General features: G+C 46.2%; 4 protein-coding genes across 4 annotated transcripts; 1 reads left to right on the forward strand and 3 right to left on the reverse strand.

Annotated features, from left to right (window-relative positions):
- Window positions 1-493: 493 nt before the first annotated feature.
- P170DRAFT_459747 (MDR family MFS transporter) lies at window positions 494-2,700 on the reverse strand (the record flags this gene model as incomplete). The annotated part of the gene is made up of 9 exons (XM_024851889.1): window positions 494-842; window positions 924-954; window positions 1,053-1,078; window positions 1,134-1,303; window positions 1,379-1,522; window positions 1,591-1,957; window positions 2,037-2,283; window positions 2,349-2,631; window positions 2,665-2,700. The coding sequence occupies 9 exons, from the start codon at window positions 2,698-2,700 to the stop codon at window positions 500-502; spliced, it is 1,647 nt and encodes a 548-aa protein (XP_024698586.1). The 3' UTR covers window positions 494-499.
- Window positions 2,701-6,763: 4,063 nt separating this feature from the next.
- Window positions 6,764-7,672, forward strand: P170DRAFT_431242 (alpha/beta hydrolase; the record flags this gene model as incomplete). The annotated part of the gene is made up of 3 exons (XM_024848014.1): window positions 6,764-6,776; window positions 6,939-7,282; window positions 7,358-7,672. 3 exons carry the CDS (start codon window positions 6,764-6,766, stop codon window positions 7,670-7,672), a joined length of 672 nt encoding a protein of 223 aa, XP_024698587.1.
- A 1,120-nt stretch (window positions 7,673-8,792) lies between these two features.
- On the reverse strand, window positions 8,793-11,790 carry P170DRAFT_75216 (uncharacterized protein). Its single transcript, XM_024855364.1, has one exon. It carries the CDS (start codon window positions 11,378-11,380, stop codon window positions 8,861-8,863), a length of 2,520 nt encoding a protein of 839 aa, XP_024698588.1. The 5' UTR covers window positions 11,381-11,790; the 3' UTR covers window positions 8,793-8,860.
- Window positions 10,974-18,350, reverse strand: P170DRAFT_419177 (uncharacterized protein). Its single transcript, XM_024847268.1, has 2 exons — window positions 17,001-18,350; window positions 10,974-16,942 (listed from the first exon to the last, which is right to left on the reverse strand). The coding sequence occupies exons 1-2, from the start codon at window positions 17,959-17,961 to the stop codon at window positions 11,391-11,393; spliced, it is 6,513 nt and encodes a 2,170-aa protein (XP_024698589.1). The 5' UTR covers window positions 17,962-18,350; the 3' UTR covers window positions 10,974-11,390.
- Window positions 18,351-19,422: the final 1,072 nt, after the last annotated feature.

Consider the following 19,422-nt stretch of genomic DNA (forward strand, 5'->3'; position numbering starts at 1 on the left):
TTTCTCAATATGTTGCCGGCTCCAAGTGTGCGCGCTAGTTCGGGCAAACACCCTCTACTCTGTACATGTCGATCTGACAAGATTATACTATTTCAGGAATGGTTGGTCGGGAAGTCTATTTTTTCTTTTTCTTTGTTACCCCTCTCTTTTCACAGCTCTAGTCCCCTTGGCATTTACGTGTCAGGGGTGGAGAACTGAGCAACAGGGTATAAGGCTGGGCGGGAGGAGTAGCGAAGTGAATTTTAGAGCCTTGTTAATGACAACACGGGCCAAGAAGATTGGATGCACGGTCTGGTTGCATTTTCCTTATATAACATCTTCCCTGGGCTTATTGCTTTTCCCATTTGCTTGTTTGGCTATTTGGGGGGGAGAGAGAGGAGGGGAAAAAGATCTGTCTAAAGATCGAGCGAAAGCCAAGATGCAGGGTTTATTGGCCAATACCATTATCCACCGACATGGAAGTTGCTACTACTGTTTCCTTCGCTAAGCCCGCGTTTCACTAGTTACTAGGGTTCATTTTATCCTCATCCCGATTCACAGTCTGCTCCTCCACCATTTTCCGCCTGGCCGCCTCTTTCTTAACATTGCGCCACTCCATACCTAGCGCGAATGGGACCGCCACGCACGAGCCCGCCAACCCAAAATACATTACTGCTCGGATTCCGTAGGCATAAGCATCTTGCAGCGCGCGGAGGATAGTCGCGTCACTGGTGAGTGATTGTAGACCGGTCGGACCGGCAGCGATGACTGTCTCAGCGGTGATGGGGAGGTTGGAGTGGTGGTGAACTTGGTGCGCGATGCTCGTTTCCAAGATATTTTGTCCAATGGCGATAGATATGGCGCTTATAGTTCAAATGGGGATTTTTAGTTCCTGCTGCGATAGGTTGTCTGATTGGGGGGGGGGGTAAGGTAATGGTACTCACGCGCCGAGTTGGGAGAAGAAAACAATGATTGCTTGAAAAGGGCTTTTTTAGCTTTGCCGCCGTATTGTTTGCCTTGGCCGGGGAAGGGGAAAAGTTGAGAATAGATGCAAGAGATGTCCTGGTACTTACCATTTCCGACTGGAACATCATCATCGCTGCGAGGAAAAGAGTTTAGCGAATGTCAGGAATGCAGTAGACTCGTTGTCTCACTTCAGAACGACCTGGACTGCTGTGAAAGGCATCTGAAGCCCCAAACCATGACCCACTCCTGCGATAACGAGGAAGGTCGCCCATAGCGCGGTCGAGGTGCCGACTTCGAGTTTGGTCAGGCAGACGTGGCCGACGATGGATACAACTTGGCCCAGGACCATGAAGGGAACCTGGCAGTAGAGGTATCCGAGTCAGCGGGAATGAGAATGGAAATATAGAGTGAGCAGCCACGGCTGGGGACTCACGTAATGCCCTGTCATCGAAGCCAGGACCCCGGCAAGGACGACTGCGGCGATCTGCGAAACGCCCAGAGGAATTCCTCGGACGCCGCTGACAGTTGGGGAGACTAGTTGAGCGGATTGGAAGTAGAAGGGGATATAGTAGAGCGTCTGTTGCGGAGCATCAGTGGGCTACATCGATGAATGTGTGGTCTCGGGTTAGCAGAAATGACACTCACCACGTAAATACTGATCTCCAGAAAAAAGGAGAAAAGAGCCCCCATTAATACGGACCGTTGGCGTGCAATACGAACTGGAATGGTGCTTCGCTCCCCTTGGCGCCATTGGGAGAGGAAAAATGCGATCAGAAGCAGTCCTGCACCGACAAATAGGCCGATCACCTTGGACGAGCGCCAGTTGCTGGAGCTAGTTCCGAATTGCAGGGCTAGGATTAAGCAGGACACCCAGGTAATCGTCAAAGTGACCCCGATCAGATCCAATGACCAGATACGCGTGAGAATCGAGGATGCCGGCTTGGAGCGACGGTCGTTAAGTTTCAGGAAGCATAAGACCAGGAAAATGGACACTCCGCCGATGGGTAGGTTACTACCGGGTGATTACAGAAATGATCAGTAATAATGAGACCAGAAATCCCAAATGCGCTCCAGAAGGGAAAGTCTCTTACATCCAGAAGCACCAACGCCAGGTCAGGTGTTGTGTGAGAATCCCTCCCAGTGGTGGGCCCAAGCATGCCGCGATACCAAACACGCTCAGGACTATTCCCAAATACATCGGTCGTTGCTCCAACGGGACGCTTAGTCCGACGATGCTGAGCGCGCCTTGATATAATCCAGCCGCACCGATGCCCGTGATCGCTCGACCGACGATGAAGACCGTAGAATTCGGAACAGCGGCGCATAGTACAGATCCCACTTGTCATTGTCAGCGGAGTTCAACAAGGTAGGCAAAAGTCGATAGTCTAGTCGTTTAATCTCACCTTCAAACAATACTGCGACACTCAGGTAGGTTTCTTTCGCGTCAAAAAGCTGAAACACATTGCCGAAAGCGGGTTGGAAGGCTGTTACGGTCAGAAGATAGGCTGAGCCATACCAGCCCACATCTTCAAAAGCCTGAAAGGTCGTTGCGATACTAGGCACAGCGACACTGATGATTGTAGTATCGAGAGCAACCAGGAAGGTTCCACAGCACAAGGACGTGATGACAATTGCTAGCCGCCATGGCTCCGTTGATGCCATTGTCTGTCTTGTGGAGCCTTCAGTCTGGATGGTGTTGGTTCACTCCTCTATCGATACCTGGGCTGTAGGTGGTTTGGTTTTCTCAACAGCCATATTTGGGAAGCTAATCTGTAAGTAACTATAGTGAGTTCAAGATGAAGAAAATGTGTTTAAAGGGCCACGACGGACAAAATGCGGCTAAGCCCCCCAACCCAAACAAAGCAATATCTGCCTGGGGTCGCGTTAGCCCTAGCGGGCTATGCGACTCAACATAAGTACCTTTGGACATGGATCATGCATGCGTTACTTCGCCAAAGCAGGTATGAAGGGAAATACCGTAGGCTGTGTAGTTTTGAGGACGCGAGACAAACAAAGCTGCAGTGCATACCAGGATGATGCAGGCCAGATGCACATGGTTACACAGCAGTCCGGCGTAATCTTAACCAAAGCCTGATTCTTCTCCTAAATGGGATTAGTAAGGAACAAGGAGCTCAAGGCCTGCATCGAAAATATGAAGAAGTATCTCTGCCTATTTATCACCAGCGTATGAGCCAGCTGAAAGAAACCCGGGTTTACCTCTTTATACCTCATTAGCTCTAGTCAAGTATTGTTGACTACTAACAGCCATTGGCGACCATCGACGATCGCCGGCGACGTTAGCGACTACCAACGACTGTATGTGAAAAAAGCACCCCTATCATTGACTCCCGTATCAAGATCAGTTCAGAAAGGCATTCAGGTTAAGGGTTCTTCGACAATCAACAGTGCGGACTCGGGTGTTTTGCGTACGGCTGAACAGACGGGAAGCCACGTCCTCCTCGCTGTGGTCGTATGTGCTAGGAGTAAGTAAACAGTGGAATAGGAAGCGCCTTGACGGTCACGAAACTAGGGTCAAATGGTGTAGACGCTGAGTTTCTGTTCACAGTTAGGGGTAATTTAGTATGCTTGCTATGGGGACTAAGATTGAGACCAAGCACAGCCTGGGGAATAAATTCGACCCAGTGGGCGTGCTCCATCCAATATTCAATACAATATCCACTGTCCGACTTGACTTGGAGAACAAGTGTTCACTGAGCCTGCTTAGTTGTACAGTACCTTTGATGAAATCGTCAGTATGAAGATTGAAAATCCATATAAATTCCGTAATTGCTTGACTTAGTGACAATGACCTTTGGTGGCGAACCTGTAGCCTTTTGGGAGTGCCGTAAGCTTTACATACTTGCAGTCTCTCGGCCTCTTACAAAGACATCTGACAAAGAATAATGGAAATTATGTTATTCAATAAATACAGTAGCATTATTGGAATATAAAACTGATAACTTGACCAGATGGGTATCCGAGAGCAACCATATTGTTATGAACAGTAGTGCTTGAGGGTGCTCTATACTCCAAAGGTATCCACAAGAAATTCGTGGCATGCAATGTCAGCCATGATTTGGTGATGGAAACGCTGTGAGCGGGCTGTTTGTTGCTGTTCAAGTCTTCAAGTTCAACTGGATCAAAACATACAATGCCTCGATTTGTGTTCAGACATAGAGAGTTGGTGACAAATGCCAGGATTTCCACGTCATAGTGACTCTCCAGGATCTGCAAGCAATGGCCGTTTGTGGTATCCCAGAGCCGAATGGTGTTATCAATTGACGCAGATGCTAGTAACTTGCTATCTGGTCGAAAAGCAATAGAGTTAACCTCTTTATTATGGCCTTCGAAGATTTGTAGGCACTCGCCACTTGTGGATTTCCAAAGACGAATGGTATTATCATATGAGCCAGATGCTAAGGTCTTTCCATCTGATTCAAATGCAACACAACTACCGGAATTAGTATGACCACTTGCATGATCCCAGAGGCGAATGGTATTATCACCTGAGGCAGATGCCAGTATTCTACCATTTCGTTGAAAAACAAGAGATGTTATCCAGCTTTTATGACCCTTGAGTATGTGCAGGCATTGACGGGTCCTGGAATCCCAAAGACGAATGGCGTTATCACCTGGACCAGATGCTCGCATCTTGCTACCTAATCGGAACGCAACAGAGCTGACCCATTTGTCATGATATTCCAAGGTCTTTGGATACTGCCTGCTCGTTGATTCCCAAAGACGGATGGTATTATCATATGAGGCTGATGCAAGCGATTTTACCCTCCGATGGAAATGCAACAGAACTGACAGAGTTGTTGTGACCATGTAGGGTCTAGAGAAATTGGCCGGTTGTAGAGTCCCAGAGGCAGATAGTTTTGTCATATGAGGGAGATGCTACTACATTGCCACCAGATCGGAAAATAACAAAATAGACCACACTTTTATGACCTTTTAGTATCCGCCGGCAACAACCAGTTATAGGATCCCAGAGGCGAATAGTGTTTTCACCTGAAGAATATGCTATCATCTTACCATCAGGCCAGATATCCATTAAAACATGTAAAAAAAAAGGCGGAGTACGGAGTAGCTTTAGAAGAAAAGGCATGATGCCACGGAATAGTTCAGTGTGAGTGGGAATCATATAGAAAATTCCTGCAGATTGCTACAGAGCTTATTATAATGCCTACGGTGTTCAATAAGTTTCCTTTCAATAACGTGGATCTCTTCTTTATATTCCGCATTCTTCGCAAGATTTTGAAAGCCCCAACTACTCCCCCTCGCTTGTATTAGCCAAAAGGGCGCCAACCATTGTGCTCCAATCCATATCCAAGCCATTGCAACCCTCCCTCACCATAGGCATTGACCATCGTCGGTCGCCCGACATAATCTCCCAATGGCTATGAAAAAAAAAAAAAAGAAAAAGAAAAAGAAAGCTTTATAGCTAGGTTTGGTAAGGGTTTTGGTCCCTAGCCTCCGCGCCAGACCTCAAAGATAGAGCACTTGAACTGAGTATCCGGCATAAAAGCTATCTCGTTTGTATTCCAATGTCTGTTTCTCGTGTGGACCATAAAAGTCATTAGGATTGCGATGGATCTCCGGAGGGGCCGTAAGGACGGTTTGGCAGATGCTTAAATCGTCATATATGTTTCGAAGATAGTATGTGGTTTATGAGTCACTATTTCAGACACAGCTAGCATGCTTGTACGTCACCATGCCTGGAAGCTTTTTTGATTCATTGCAGTTGCATTCTCGGAAGACTGCAGGACGGATCCTCTGTCGTCAATGACAAAATTTCCACAGAAGGCATAACGTTGGGGTTAGAATCAAGTTTACTCAGAAAGGGCAAGCAAGTAAACCATGCTTTTAATAAAGTAATATAGCCTTATACATTGCGAACTACGCCATGCTAGTGTATATATCTGGGTAAACTTTGCGGAGTAGTTCGTCCAAGTTGCTGCCCGTTTTATCTTTTTTGTTTAGCCTGTCTTTTCCGTGGCTATAGGTTTCATGAAAGAACTTTATCCGATGACACACCGGTCAATCCAGCAGTAAGTGACCCTTACGCCGGAAAAGATAGGTCTTTTCCGTCAAAATAACTAGCAGCACCGTGTAGTTGACACATCAATTCTGAACACAAATACAAACGGAAGACTAACCACGCATATATAGTTTCATTAATTGCAGAGAAAAGGGACATAAATATAGCCACGTCTCCGCCACATGTTCACAATGTTCTCGTCCTAATGAAATGTGTGATATGGATGTATCCGATTACGGGTAGCATAGCAGTCGGCTAAAATAGGGAATAGGGGTTGCTAGTTTGATATGACGACGATCCAATGCGACTTTGGCCTTGATTTGACTTGAAGATACGCTGATAGGTCGACGCGTAGGCCCTGATTGAGTCCCTGTATAAATCCAAAATAGGATAACGTATGGACCCCGATCCAAATGATATAGAGATCCCAGATGTCCCTACGTAATGAAGGTAAAATAAGTAAAAGATCACGTCGTTTTTTAATCGGGACTAATGGGGTAGAAAGCGTGGCATGCAGGATGGCATCCCTTACTTTTGAAATCTCCAAGTCAAAAGTCTGAGTCATTCTGCAAGTTGGCAATGGAGCTTAAGCCTCTTTCAGGAACCGATGAAGAATGTGGAGGAGATAATCATACCTGTCACATGTGAGGTTTCTGATTCCCCTGGCGACTACTTCCCCTTTCTTTCGAAGATTTGGAACTATCTATTTGAAGCAGACAAAGGCCCGAAACACTGACTTGACTCTCCTTCCTGTACCAACTTCAGCAAGATATTATCATGGGACACAGAAGTAAGTGACTTACACAATCGAAGTTTTGTGACAAGGTGTCCTTGGTCATTCGCTGATCAGATTCAACCACAAGAGCCTCTAAAGATACTCATGCTTCATGGTATGCTATGTAGCCCGATCACTATCATGTCAACCAAATCAACTGACTGCGATACTTTTTAGGCCATGGACAATCGGGTCAAAAGTTCTACTACAAAACCCGCATTTTCCATGCAGCGATTCAAAAAGAAATTCTTTCTCTAACGAACAATCCAGTCGAGTTTGTTTACCTCGACGCTCCGATTTGTCAAATCCCGGGTGACCATGATACACGGATATGGGCATACGGTAGCTATGAAGAAGCTGAAATGCGAGGTTTAAACGATAGCATTCAGCTTGTCATGAGCGTTCTCAAGAACAAGGGTCCATTTTTAGGAATCATGGGCTTTTCGGCTGGGGCAGCATTGGCAGTTATTATTGCTTCGCTACTGGAGAGCCCTGACAGACACAAAGAGTTCAATGTTCAAGTGAGACTTCCCAGCGCTTTGGTGTATATACCCATCGCCGCTTTTTTGTTTTTTGTACTCGGGCTGACATTTTAGGTACAACAACCACCCCTACAATTCGTTGTGGCATACAGTGGTTTTATGCTGGCTCATCCCACCCACATGTCCTTGTACTATCCCAAGATACAGGTTCCTATTCTGCATTTAATTGGAAAGCTGGATTGCATGATAGAAGAGTCATTGACCCTGCGCTTAGCCGAGCGGTGCCAGATCCGGAAGATTCGATATTTTTGGGGTGGGCATTATATTCCTCGCCACCCTGAAATAGTCTCCGAGATTGCCGGTTTTATTGGGGACTCATTTGGTTCTGGTCTGATATTGAAGACTGGTGATTATGAGTTGCCAGGATAGATATGTTTTCTTTTGAGGCGAGTTTATGTATATTTATTTAGTGGTGACAATGGATGTACATACAAAATAGCAAAGTGACAAACTCAAAAGTACAAATACCTTACTACTTGTTTTCTGATTCGTCGTTACTCTTTCTCATTACGTGCGCTTTCAATAACTCTCTTGTCAAAAGACGAATCAAATAGCTTTTATAAACAGAGGTCTCAACATGTATAGGGCGCAGTAGGAATGATGGGATTATCCCCACACGCCCAGAAAAAGAATAGCAAAAGAGGCAACAAAGTCAGACCAGATCTGCAAAAAAGATACCAAAAAAAAAACTAAGAACAGAGAATAACAAAAGCAAAAACATACAACAGCCGGGATTCGCTGGTGGTCACCCACCCAACTACTAACCGGCCGGCGTGAGGCTTAAGTACGGCTGAGCGGACGGGAAGCCCTGTTCTCCTCACCCTGTGGTCGTATGTGCTTGCTCAGACTTATTGATGGAGTATGTAGGGCCTACAGAGTCCTGGATCCGAGTAAGAATGGCGACTTAGACGCTGCGTTTCTGTTCAAGGTTAGAGGTGATTTGGTATGCTTCTTACGGAGACTGGATGAGACCAGACACAACCCCAGGAATGGAAGAATACAGATGCAATACAAGTAATTTACTGCTGAGATATAATGTGTTATTGGGAATGGTAGGGGTTCAAATGCTACTACGTATAGGCGGTTAACAATTGGTTAGTTCCGGAAGTATTCAAATATGACTTGTTCGGTCCATGGTTATAGCTGTACTTTGTGCAGGATTCTTCTAAATATTTCGACCGAAACTATATCACACAATAGCAATTATGTTCAAGACCCTAGGTAGGTCTTTGTTTTCAGGAGATCAGTACCCTCGATTTGCCAATATTAGCATTTCCCGACCAAGTAAAATTAACTAGGCTGCTGCCATCCGCTTTGTCCATGGGGATTTGAGAAATGCACAAGACTTACTCCTTTTAACCTTCTAGATCTGTAATGCCTTCTGTCAACATAGAAAGGAAACATTCGCAAACTGTTCTACGCAACTTGCCAGAAATCGGATGTTCTATAAGCCACATAGAGTCGAATTGCATTAACATCCAAAGCCACACCACTATTGCATAAGAAAATGAACTTCCAAAGTAACATGCATTCGTATGCTGGGGCGAAACTAGCTCATTAGACAACTCTCGTCTTATCTCGATGAAAAAGAGGCCATAAATAGCAAGAAACAAAAAGAACAAATAACCGCCACACAGCACGCCATTCTGTTTTATGGGGGACTTGTGGGTGGATTTGACGCGCCTGCAACCTTCGATACATGGCCTTCCCCAGCTTTTCTGACACCTCTTGTAGTGTGCTGTTAGAAATGCAGACAGGGCCCTTGTATTGGTTTAGAAGCAGGCCCAGCATCTTCCTGCCGAACCGCGTGCTCTTCGTCGCAGCCATGACAACACGTTCCGAGATTGGCAATGGAGCGTTGTGGTGACTTAGCATAAGCTTGATAACATCATCCTGAATTCTGATACTGTCATTCTGAACTGCAACTGAAAGGAGCTGTTCTGACACACCAACTTCGTGGTATGTTGGATGATTTAGAAGAAGTATTAAGATGTCACACGCCTGTGTCGGGTTTCCAGCGGCCGCATAAGCAACATTTGCGGTGATTTTCAGCTTTTGCCCACCATATTTCATCAAGAGGAGAATACACCGTTTTCCATTTATGAGGTTTGTTGCAGCCGCAACTAGCACAGCTTCGGTGATTTTGATCCGATCGCGCCTTTTGCGGACAAGTAGCCCCAAAGGGGAATGCCAGATGTAATGGAGATCTCTCCAGCTCTTGTCGACCTTAGTATTCGTAGCTGCAGCCTTCAAGACTTTTTCAAAGTTGATTTGATCGTCTCCTTGATTCTCAAGACGAGACAGAAGAAATCGCAGCATTTCTGTTCCATGGGCGCGGTTTTTGGCAGCGGCGGAGAGCAGTTTGGTGGTGATCAGAATTGAATCCTGGCAGCATCGAAAGAGCAGCCTGAGCAGCTGAAGAGAGAAAGATGCTTCATTAGAAGCAGCAGCCAATAATGCCTCCGAGTTGACGAATGGTGCTTTCGAGCGTCGGGTTCGTAGCAATTGAACAGACTCGTATCCGTACTTTGAGTTCCCAGCAGCAACAGCTACCAGATCAGAAGTAACTGCTACGGTCTTTCCTACACCTTCACCGGCAAAAATCAACACTTTCAGAATATTTGTTTCTGAACTCGTATTTCGGACTGCCCTTTTCAATAAACCCTCTGACAGATCGATTTCGTGGCCGTATCGCTCGAGAATCATTCGTAGGGTGGCATCGTTGCATTCCTGGGCGAGCTCGAAAGCCAACTCCTGTGGATTGAGAAATCGAGAATTGGACAGAAAGACATCGAATTGCGAGTAGGAAAGGGACCTAGATAGGATCGCCGCAGTCCGGAGACAGTGCGGGTCGACATATAAAGATGAATCGAGGAAAGCATCGGGAACAATGTATTTACCTGTTGTTGTTGTCATGTAGGCTCTGAGAATGCTTTCAGTCAGTCGGAACTCAGGCCTCCTTCTCCCAAGGAGCAGCTGGAAAAGTTGAATGCCCTGAGATTCGTTGCGAGCAGCTTCAATCAAAACGTCTTCTGTGAGGGGCGTTTGAAATCTCTCCAACAATATTGCCATCATGTCCATCGCAAAGATAGGATTGCGTGCAGCAGCAGCAAGTACACTGGGGGTCATTTGACAATTTCGCGAGACACATTGTAACAAAGCATGTTTCGTACCCTTGTTCTCTGCGGCAGCGACAAGCAAAGAATCGGAAAGTCGGATCTCATGACCAAAATGATTAAAAAGCACTACAAGCGGGTGATCTCCTTGCGCATCGTTTTTAGCTGCAGCAACAGCAATTGGTTCAAGATCATCAATCCTGCCTTGGTTGCAAGCAAGCAACAGCTCAAGCATCTGTGTAGAGTTATACTGCGTGCTAGCAGCAGCTACCAGCGCTCTGGTGGATACAACATTGGGACAACCGAAAGAAACAAAAAGAAAATTGAGAATTGCCAGATTCTGATCACTGTTATTCTCAATTGCTGCGCAGACAATATCCTCTTTCACCGCAATCCGCAGCTTGGACCTCAAACCATCTTCCATGTTCTCGAGCTTTGTGCCGTGCAATGAAAACAGCAACACGGAAGGAATGATGACATTTTGGTTTGGCGATAGCAGTAGTCGAACTGTGCTTAGATCATTGTATTTGATTATCGCAGGAATAGCCTCAGCTGTCACAATGACCAGGTGGGTCTGTTGACGTAACAATAATCCTATGGGGTCACCTCGCCTGTAAACTGAGGCCTTGTATCGCACCATCTCTTCGGTAACAATTATATCATGAAAAAATGGATTGCTCTCTTCAGACTTCGAACCTAGGGTGCTGGTTTCAAGAAAATGCCTGCCACACTTGTCTCCATCAATAGTGCCCAGGAGGCCTTTGGTTGTGAGGATATTTTGAAGCTGGAGAAAGTCTGATTTATCAAGAGATGAAGAGGCCAATGCCGGATCCATGTCCCTGAGGCCCTCGAACCGATTTCTTATGAACTGCAAATTACCTGCCTTGAAAGGTGGTATCGCAATGTCCAGGAACTCAACGCTCGGGGGTCCCCGATCAATCATCTTCGCCAGTAGATCCATAACATGTTGTTCAGTAAATGGTCCCACTGAATTTCGGTGTACGGTGAGCAGAATGGGAGGCCACAACTATGGCTTCCTCTATGACTGGCAATGGGAACGACCCCTGCAGAAGCTTTTCCATCAGCCGTTCATCGCAACTGTTCTTCTTGAGTATACTGATGAGGACAGCTTCGCTGGTATCATTTTGAAAGCTCAATGGCGTGCTAAAGGCCTGGATTGTTTCGAGGGAAATCGAAGACTTGTCTGCGGCTGCGACGAATAAATCCTTATTGATGTCAATTTGGCTTGGGAGATGTCTCACAAGAGGCTGAATAATACTGGCGGAAATTCCATCGTTCTCTAGCGCTCTAATGATAATTTCGGGGCTGATGCTCGTTGGAGCCAGACCCAGTAGATAGATGAGGACCTGGGAAGACCCTCCAGCGGCAGCAAGCAGCATATCTTCTGTGACCTGAATGCATCCGTAATCCCTGTCGAATATCATCGCCATGACCTTTTCGTCTGCAACCTCAGTCAACTGGATGGCAACTTCTTGACACATTCGAAAGCCCTCGTGTGGTAGCCGCGTTATTTCCAATGCTATCATCGGATACATCGGTTTGATGATGGATATCAAGCCTCCTGCGGTCAAGCCCGCCGGTGAGTGGACGTTTTTAAGTATCCGGTGTAAGGCAAAATGACCCAGGCTATCCTCCCCAGAATCACCCCTTGCCCCACATATCAGAGGAAAAATAAAATTTTCAACCGCAGGTATTGAAAACTGTGCACCAACCCGGCGCAGATATCGGGTGTCTGGGTTTGCACGTAGAATCGCCACCAGTATGTCGTCATCAACAGACCTCTGCTCCCTCGAATGTCTGAAGTACACAGCGACACAATCGCACCACTGGTTCAGTTGCTCAGGAAAGTCTGGCGAGTCTGAATCAAGAAATTTACTATACAAATCAAGGAACGAAGCCATGGCAGGTGCTGTGACACGGAGTTTGTCATTTCGGTAATTCAAGACTTCATGAATCACCTGCAGCCCATGACTACAATCCCTTATATTTCTTATTATCTTAGGCGTGATAGTCACTGGCTGATTCAGTTTGGAAAGATACTTGAATATGGTGAAAATATGAGCAGGCGAGTGTCTTTGGCTGACGATAGCCTCTGAAAGACACACTTCATTCATTGCGATCTGCTCGGCGCGGGACGGGATTAATTCTGTGATTATGGTGGAATCCGGGGTTTTCAACGCCTCCATGATGGCGGCCTGGCCGAAATGGATCTTGTCGCTTGCAATCAATTGATGTAATAAGACTTTGTAGTGACTTGTATTTTCCAAAGCGATAGAAATTGTTTTTCCTGTGATCTCGACTTGCGTTGTCACCTGTGAGAGCAAGAGCTCAAGAACGTCCGGACCGTCAAGCCGATTGCTCACCCCTGCTTCAATCATGCCATGGTCTATATCCACTTGGAGTCTGTCGTCTGACATTACCTCTCGGATTATCCCAATGCCAAAGTTCTTGATTATCCCCCTCAACCCACTATCTGTAATCCATACCTTGTCAGGGTGGACTTCTAGCAATAGTCGCATGATCTTCTGCCCCAGCCTCTGGTTCCCAGCAGCCGATTCCATGGTAGCTTCGGTAACTGGCCAAGGGCCTTGATGGCTTTTCAAGTAAAGAGATGGGGACCGTTGTTTGAACAGCTTGTTCTTGGGTATGTCACTATTGATGTTCAGAATTGACTCGATAACTTTGTCGCCGCAACTGCAATTCTCTGCAGCTGCTGAAAGAACCAAGATCATGTTCAGTCCTGGGAGCTTATTGGGCTTGTTCTGAGCTATAAGCTGTATTGTTTTTGAATCTAAGACTCGTAACATGCCGTAGATCAGTTCCGCATCGATATTGAGCTTCAGAGCATCATCGTCGTCAATCAGGAGCTTGAATACCGCACTGCCGCTTTTTATGTTTCTCAAAGCTGCCCTAGCCATAGAATCCGTGGACATTCCGCTTGGCCCCAGTGTATTTGCAAATTCATTTTGTCGTAGTGCGGTTACTACTTCGGATTCAGTGCACGACTCGACAATCCCTTCAAACAATTTCTTCTTAACGCTGGCATCTTCACGGCGTTGCAATAGCAGTTGGATCAAAGACTGGGTGTATCCGGATCTCGACTGACAGAATGCCAGAATATCAAGCATCTCTCTTGATTCTGTTTGAAGCGATAGGCGCTGGAAATATTGTTCGATGACATGTGGCTCGCATTTGCTGACAACAATCTCCAATACTTTTTCATCGAAGGGTAATTCTCCTGAGGTACGCTCTAGAAGAGTGGACAAAGTCCCAGGGGCATCGGCATTAAGAGATGCGCCATGTTGCAATTCCCGGGTCATTTCGAACTCCCATCGATCTAGCATAAGGATTATTAAGTCCACGTCATAACTTTGAAGAATGAATTTTGCAGTGCCATATTCGATAGCATCAACCCCCCGGTGAAGGAGCAGCAGCTCGGTATTCTTTCGCCCATACCTTCTGGCAATAGAGTCAATAGCCCAACACGAAATCGTGACTCGATCCTCTGGCATGGCCAGAATTCGTTCCATAAAATTCAATTTCCAGTCCTTGTAGTTCAGAGCTTTGATTAGGTCAATATCGATGAAGGCAGTGGTGCTTTTCTGTTGTAAAAAAAGGTTCATGGTGGCCTCAGTATGTGTAGCAGGATATTCTACTCTCCACAGTAAGTCATAATCAATCATGATTGATCCTGTCTTAGCATTGAGTAGAGTGTTCATAACATCTAGTGCACCAGTTTCCAGATGTGCGGCGTTCCTAATGGCTTCTCGATTCACCACGTCCTGACCCATTGGTTTATGTGCCAAGAGGATATCCAGTGTCTCCCTGTTCGACCATACGGCTTCTGCAACCATTCTCTCAGTCACCAGGAGGCGCTGTGAGTAGGATAGGAACAGGAATGTAAATATAGCTAGACCATGGTGACGGTTACTCGCAGCGGCCACAAGTAGATCTTCTGGCAGATCCATAACGTCTTCACGTAGGGCCAAAACCTTTTTTATGGCCGCCACACTTCGAGCTCCAAAGATCGCACGGGCTCCATCCTCAGATACAACGACAGAATCGCGTGGTTTTGAAAGAGCCCACAACAAAGCCGGCTCATCTTTAGCACGCTCATCATACCGTCTCGGGATTGCGAATCGTCCAAGTACAGGGGGCTGTGATGAATCCTTCCACAACTGCTCAAGACAATCGATGCCGCTCTCGATGTTTCTGAAAGCGCACGAGAGGATAAAATCGGTAATTTGCATGCTATGAGCCACCCGTGTTCGTAGTACCTTGATGACGAATGGTCCCTCGGTCTCATTTTCGGCTGCTGCAGCGATGACGCTCTCTGGAATATCGTTCTCTTTCCAGTGTTCAAGAAGCATCTCCATGAGAATGGTACCATCCTTGGTGTTTGATGCTGCGACTTTAAGAAGTTCCTCAGTCACCGCGACTTCATGATTGAGATAATCCAGCATGAACTTCATAGTTTGCTCTCCTTTGTCTTCATTTTTAGCTGCTGCGACAAGCACAGACTCGCTGATATGAGGCCCAGTGGCATGTGACCTTCTGTCTCGATGAGCCAGCAGGTGCTTTAATATCTCCGGTGCTTCACCATCACTCTCGGCTGCAGCTATCTCCATGTCCTCAGTCACAACTATCCGATGGCCCATATTCTTCAGCAGCCCGGAGATCAGGTCGCCACGGTTGGCGTTATGGCGAAATACAGCAGTTAGAACAGAGCCTGTGATGACCGTTGCAGGATGACTTCGGGACACCAACTCAGTAAATATTCCCGTGTTTCCCGATTCCGCAGCCTCTTCCAGAGGTGTAGAGTGGGTGTCTGTCAGGAATTCGGTATCAATGTAGTAGTTACCATCATCTGTCGACTGCTCACCAAGGACGAAAGGAATAAACGCAGGTATGCCCCATTTTGCTGCGATGTGTAATAGCCCCAGGTTCTTTGGAACCCTGCGGTAAATTAATCTGTAGCATCGCAGCCATCGTTCGCGAGAAAGAGACTTTAGAGTGAGAAAATGGGTCTCCGTGACGTGATCAACATCAAATTTGGGACCGGCAAAGTGGGCGTGCTCCATCCAGTATTGAATACAATACGGTATGAATTCATCCCATCTGGAATCTTCCTCCCTGATATATTCAATCAATTCACCATCCCTCTCTGCCTCCCATTGCTGTAATTCAAGGTCATTTAGCAAGTTTTCAAGACGTCCGAGAGGCTTCCCAAAGTGTTGTGCAGTGTAGTTAATGCAGGAATATGCAAGCCGAGCATGTGACTCTTCAGCAGTTGGAAGCTGGGTCAGATCAGATTTGAAGATAAAGTCATGTACTGACTTATGGAGAAGGTTGACAATCCCGTCATGCTCCACAATCATTAGGCGGCAGAGTTTAATGTCCTCTCTTGTGAACGCAATTCTCCGGTCTTTCTCCTCTCCAGCGTGGAGGGAACAGGCCATGCAGAGTTGAAACAGGGTAAGTGGCTTTCGTGAGACTGCAACAACAGTGAGGATAGAGTAGACTGTGTCCCTCTTCACCTCGCTCTCGAATGCTTTCTCCATCAGACTTTTGTAGAGCCTATCCAGGCCGGGTGCCAGCCTTTCAAGGAAAGGCAGTGTATCTTGCACGCCGACTTTCATCAGATCTTCACACGTCAATCCAACCCAGAGAAACGTGCCCTCTGATTTTTCCTGCAATATGTTTCGTATTTGACTGGCCATTCCGTCTGGGTAGCTCTTATGCTTGTGCAACTCATCGACCCTCTTTTCAATAAAGACCTCGATATCTCTAGCCCTTTCTTCAAACTTTGCAAGATCCTGTGAAGGAAATAGACGAAGGTATTCGGAGATCTCTTGGTAGGGCCGACTAGTGATCAGGATGCGAACATTTTGAGTGAACTCGTGCCAAGGTTGGTCAAGGAAGCTGAGTTTCAGCTGCTGGAGGATAAGGATCTGTGACTCATTGTCGCACTCATCTAATGCATCGATAACACAGTACGAAACTCCGCACCTAGGATCGACAATTATTTCTGTAAAAACGGTCCAGAGAGCATCAAATGACCGAAGCAATGTATCCTGGCGTTCATGAAACTTTTGAACAAGCGAATCTCCGAGGATTGGATTTTGGCGCACCAGCTGCCATAAGATCCCTCTGAGAATGGTTGTAGCGGTGTTCTGTGTGTCGTGGTTTGCCTCGCAAAAGAAGTACGCGAATGATTCTTGCTCGAGGTTGACAAACCGCCGCTCTAGGCCTTCTGTTAGACACATGGCCATTGTCGACTTTCCACTTCCCGGTAGGCCATGAAGCCAAAATATGCTATCTTCAGGGCGACTCCCTTCCGCTCTGGGGTCTAACCATTTGGCTAGCTCTTTAGTCTCAAAGATCCACTGGCAAGTGCTTTCGGTCGGCCCCCCTCTCCGTGCCATGAGACTTCGCCTGTTCTCACTCGGATCCGTCACATACAAGCGGTTTAGATAGTTTCTCAGCTCGTGAGGTATCTGCACTATATGGCGCATACATTAGTACCACGTTCAAAGGAACATTGCACTTCAATATCTTACCTTTCTGTTCCGAGTTTTCTTGAGCCTGACGCCGAGGCAAAACTTCCAACAATGCTTTCACATATGCCGCCGCGGAAGCGGCTGCATAAGGCTGCCAGATTTTGTTCTTGTGCGAGTCCGAATAGTCGCATATCCCTCGTATAACCAAGCATTCAAAATCGTCCATCAATCCAGCTGCTTCCATTTCATAACATAGGACGTTTCGATCTTTCGTAAGCTTATCTCGAGTTATCGCATCCTTCATCACTTGGTTACCAGACGCAATCAGTCCATAATGCACACGAGGGCATTCAGAATATCGCTTTTCTCTATCCACTAGCCATCCCCGATCGCACTCGTCACAGGTTGAATTTGACTCTGGGTGAGCGTAGGTCGGGTGAAACAGACGATCCAATTGGCTTTCTGGGATGTGCAGTATAGTTTCGCCATTTGCCACAATCGTTGCAATCGCCGCCGCTAGTCGCTGATCAAAGTCTTGTTTTGTTTGCAAATGAGGGATCGCGTTTAGGAGGACTCGAGGGGGTTTGTTCAGTATTCCAACTTCTTCGAACCGACCAGACGGCAGCGTCTTTCCCATATCATACTGGATGACACCTGGGTTTTTCCCTTCTGGCTTGCTCACCACAATATCACCCAGTCGTATGTCGTTGGTCTCGCTGGGAATGCCTCCTCCAATTCCAACCATGAACCTGTACCTTAACGATGGAAAGCTGGCATTCATGTGTTGCGCAGCAACCGCTGCTGGCGTCGTTCCATATCCACCAGATGGTAGACACGTTATCACCACATTATGACCATGGATCTCCCCGTAGCTGTATGTATTCTTGTCGCTTTCTGCCAGTTCGATGCTAGGGTCGTGTATTTCGTCTAATGCTCGTCTGGCAGCGTCCAGCTCACACTGTAGGGCGCATATCCAGCCGACACTGTAGTCGCCACAGTGCAGAGGACGGCGTGTATTCATTTCTTTCGGTTTTCTCAGTCAGTTTCGATAGCTGTCTTGAAGACGTTGTGGTAATTTTTGAGATCAAGAAAACGATGCTGTTCCCAGTGTTGAAGATCAGCAGAGTGGGATTGAGAACAGGACAAATGACTTGGGGGCGGAGCCAACTCATCATTTTAGCGCCGAGAATCAGAAAAGATCATCGTCAATTGTATTCAACCAGTAATATGAATATTTGCCATGCAACCTGAAAGCCACAGCCTCGTCTTCTAGCTTGGCGAAAGGAGCAATCAAACAAGTGAACCTTGATCCGGTATATACGCAGTAGGGCCTTGAGCAAGATCATAAAAAATTATTCCGTATGCCATTCCGGTTCCAACTAGCTGTTTTACTTCGACTGGCGATCAACGCTTTGCAAAAGTCGAAGGTGGGAAGTTTGAGGCCGGCGAGGTGACAGGGATGATGCCACTTGCATTCCGTGGGCGCGTGACATAACATGTTTTGCGCAAAGCGGGGTTCCCATTTTTGACTGCTAAAAGATACTTGCAGTGTTTACTCCTGCGTATCTGAAATAAAAATATAACGAAAAGGCTCTTGTGATGCCAGACTTCTACTATTATAGAAGAGTTCTATTGTTATGCCGCAAGATCGTACTGTCTCGACAGCTAATCAAGGTCCTTCGACACTAGGTTATTAGCCTCTTCATCCCAGACAACAGTTCCTAAGCCTCTCCTATCATTACTAAATTAACTATCGGCCGATGCATTGTGGGATTATGAGGTGCATGAAGCTGCCATTCTTTCCTGTTGGCTACCCCTCCCGTTCCTCTACATCTAACTTTTATATGTGTAATGTTTTAGGCGATTTATTTGAAATATGCCCCATTGATCTTCCGAATGTATACTCACTTCTTTTATTATTTGGTTTATTCGGCTTCTGATTTGCCTTTCCTTTTCATTTTTTGTTTTTCTTTTTCTTTCTTTTTTTTGTTATCCTTATGAGTATTATGTCCCTTAAATTTCTACGGTAGCATTTGGCTCTAATTTTTATAGTTCTTTTCCTCAGGTACCGTAACGGCTTTTATACCTTTCTTTCATAATTTAGCCACATGAAACTATAGAAAGTTAGCTGTCTATAATAATTTACAATTACCAGTTACCTTTGAACTATTACAAACTGACTACTATAAGCATTTTGGGACTCTATTTACCAAGTTTACCCATGTCAAATATCCTCAATGGCGTATGAGATATTACGATATGCAGAATATATATCTTCGAAGATACCTGGCTATTTGATTTAGGCAATGATCAATTTATTAAAGCATTCCTACAATGTGTTATTAGGAACGGTAGCGGCCCAAACGCTATGTATAGAAGTTGAATAACTGGTTGGTTTTCGAAGGATTTAAACTCATCTAGTGCGATCCATGAAGTACGTCTGGACTTACGATTCCTGCCGAATATGCAATTACCACTAAAA

The sequence above is a fragment of the Aspergillus steynii genome (assembly GCF_002849105.1).
Source record: "Aspergillus steynii IBT 23096 chromosome Unknown P170scaffold_11, whole genome shotgun sequence".
In the NCBI taxonomy this organism is placed as follows: Eukaryota; Fungi; Ascomycota; class Eurotiomycetes; order Eurotiales; family Aspergillaceae; genus Aspergillus; species Aspergillus steynii.

Bases quoted from the DNA above. Each gene is read 5' to 3' on its own strand.
- P170DRAFT_75216 (XM_024855364.1), bottom strand. From the start codon at position 11,380: ATGGATCTACTGGCGAAGATGATTGATCGGGGACCCCCGAGCGTTGAG.
- P170DRAFT_419177 (XM_024847268.1), bottom strand. From the start codon at position 17,961: ATGAATACACGCCGTCCTCTGCACTGTGGCGACTACAGTGTCGGCTGG. The intron at 16,943-17,000 runs GTAAGATATTGA...TGCGCCATATAG, and splicing joins AGAAAACTCGGAACAGAAAG to TGCAGATACCTCACGAGCTG.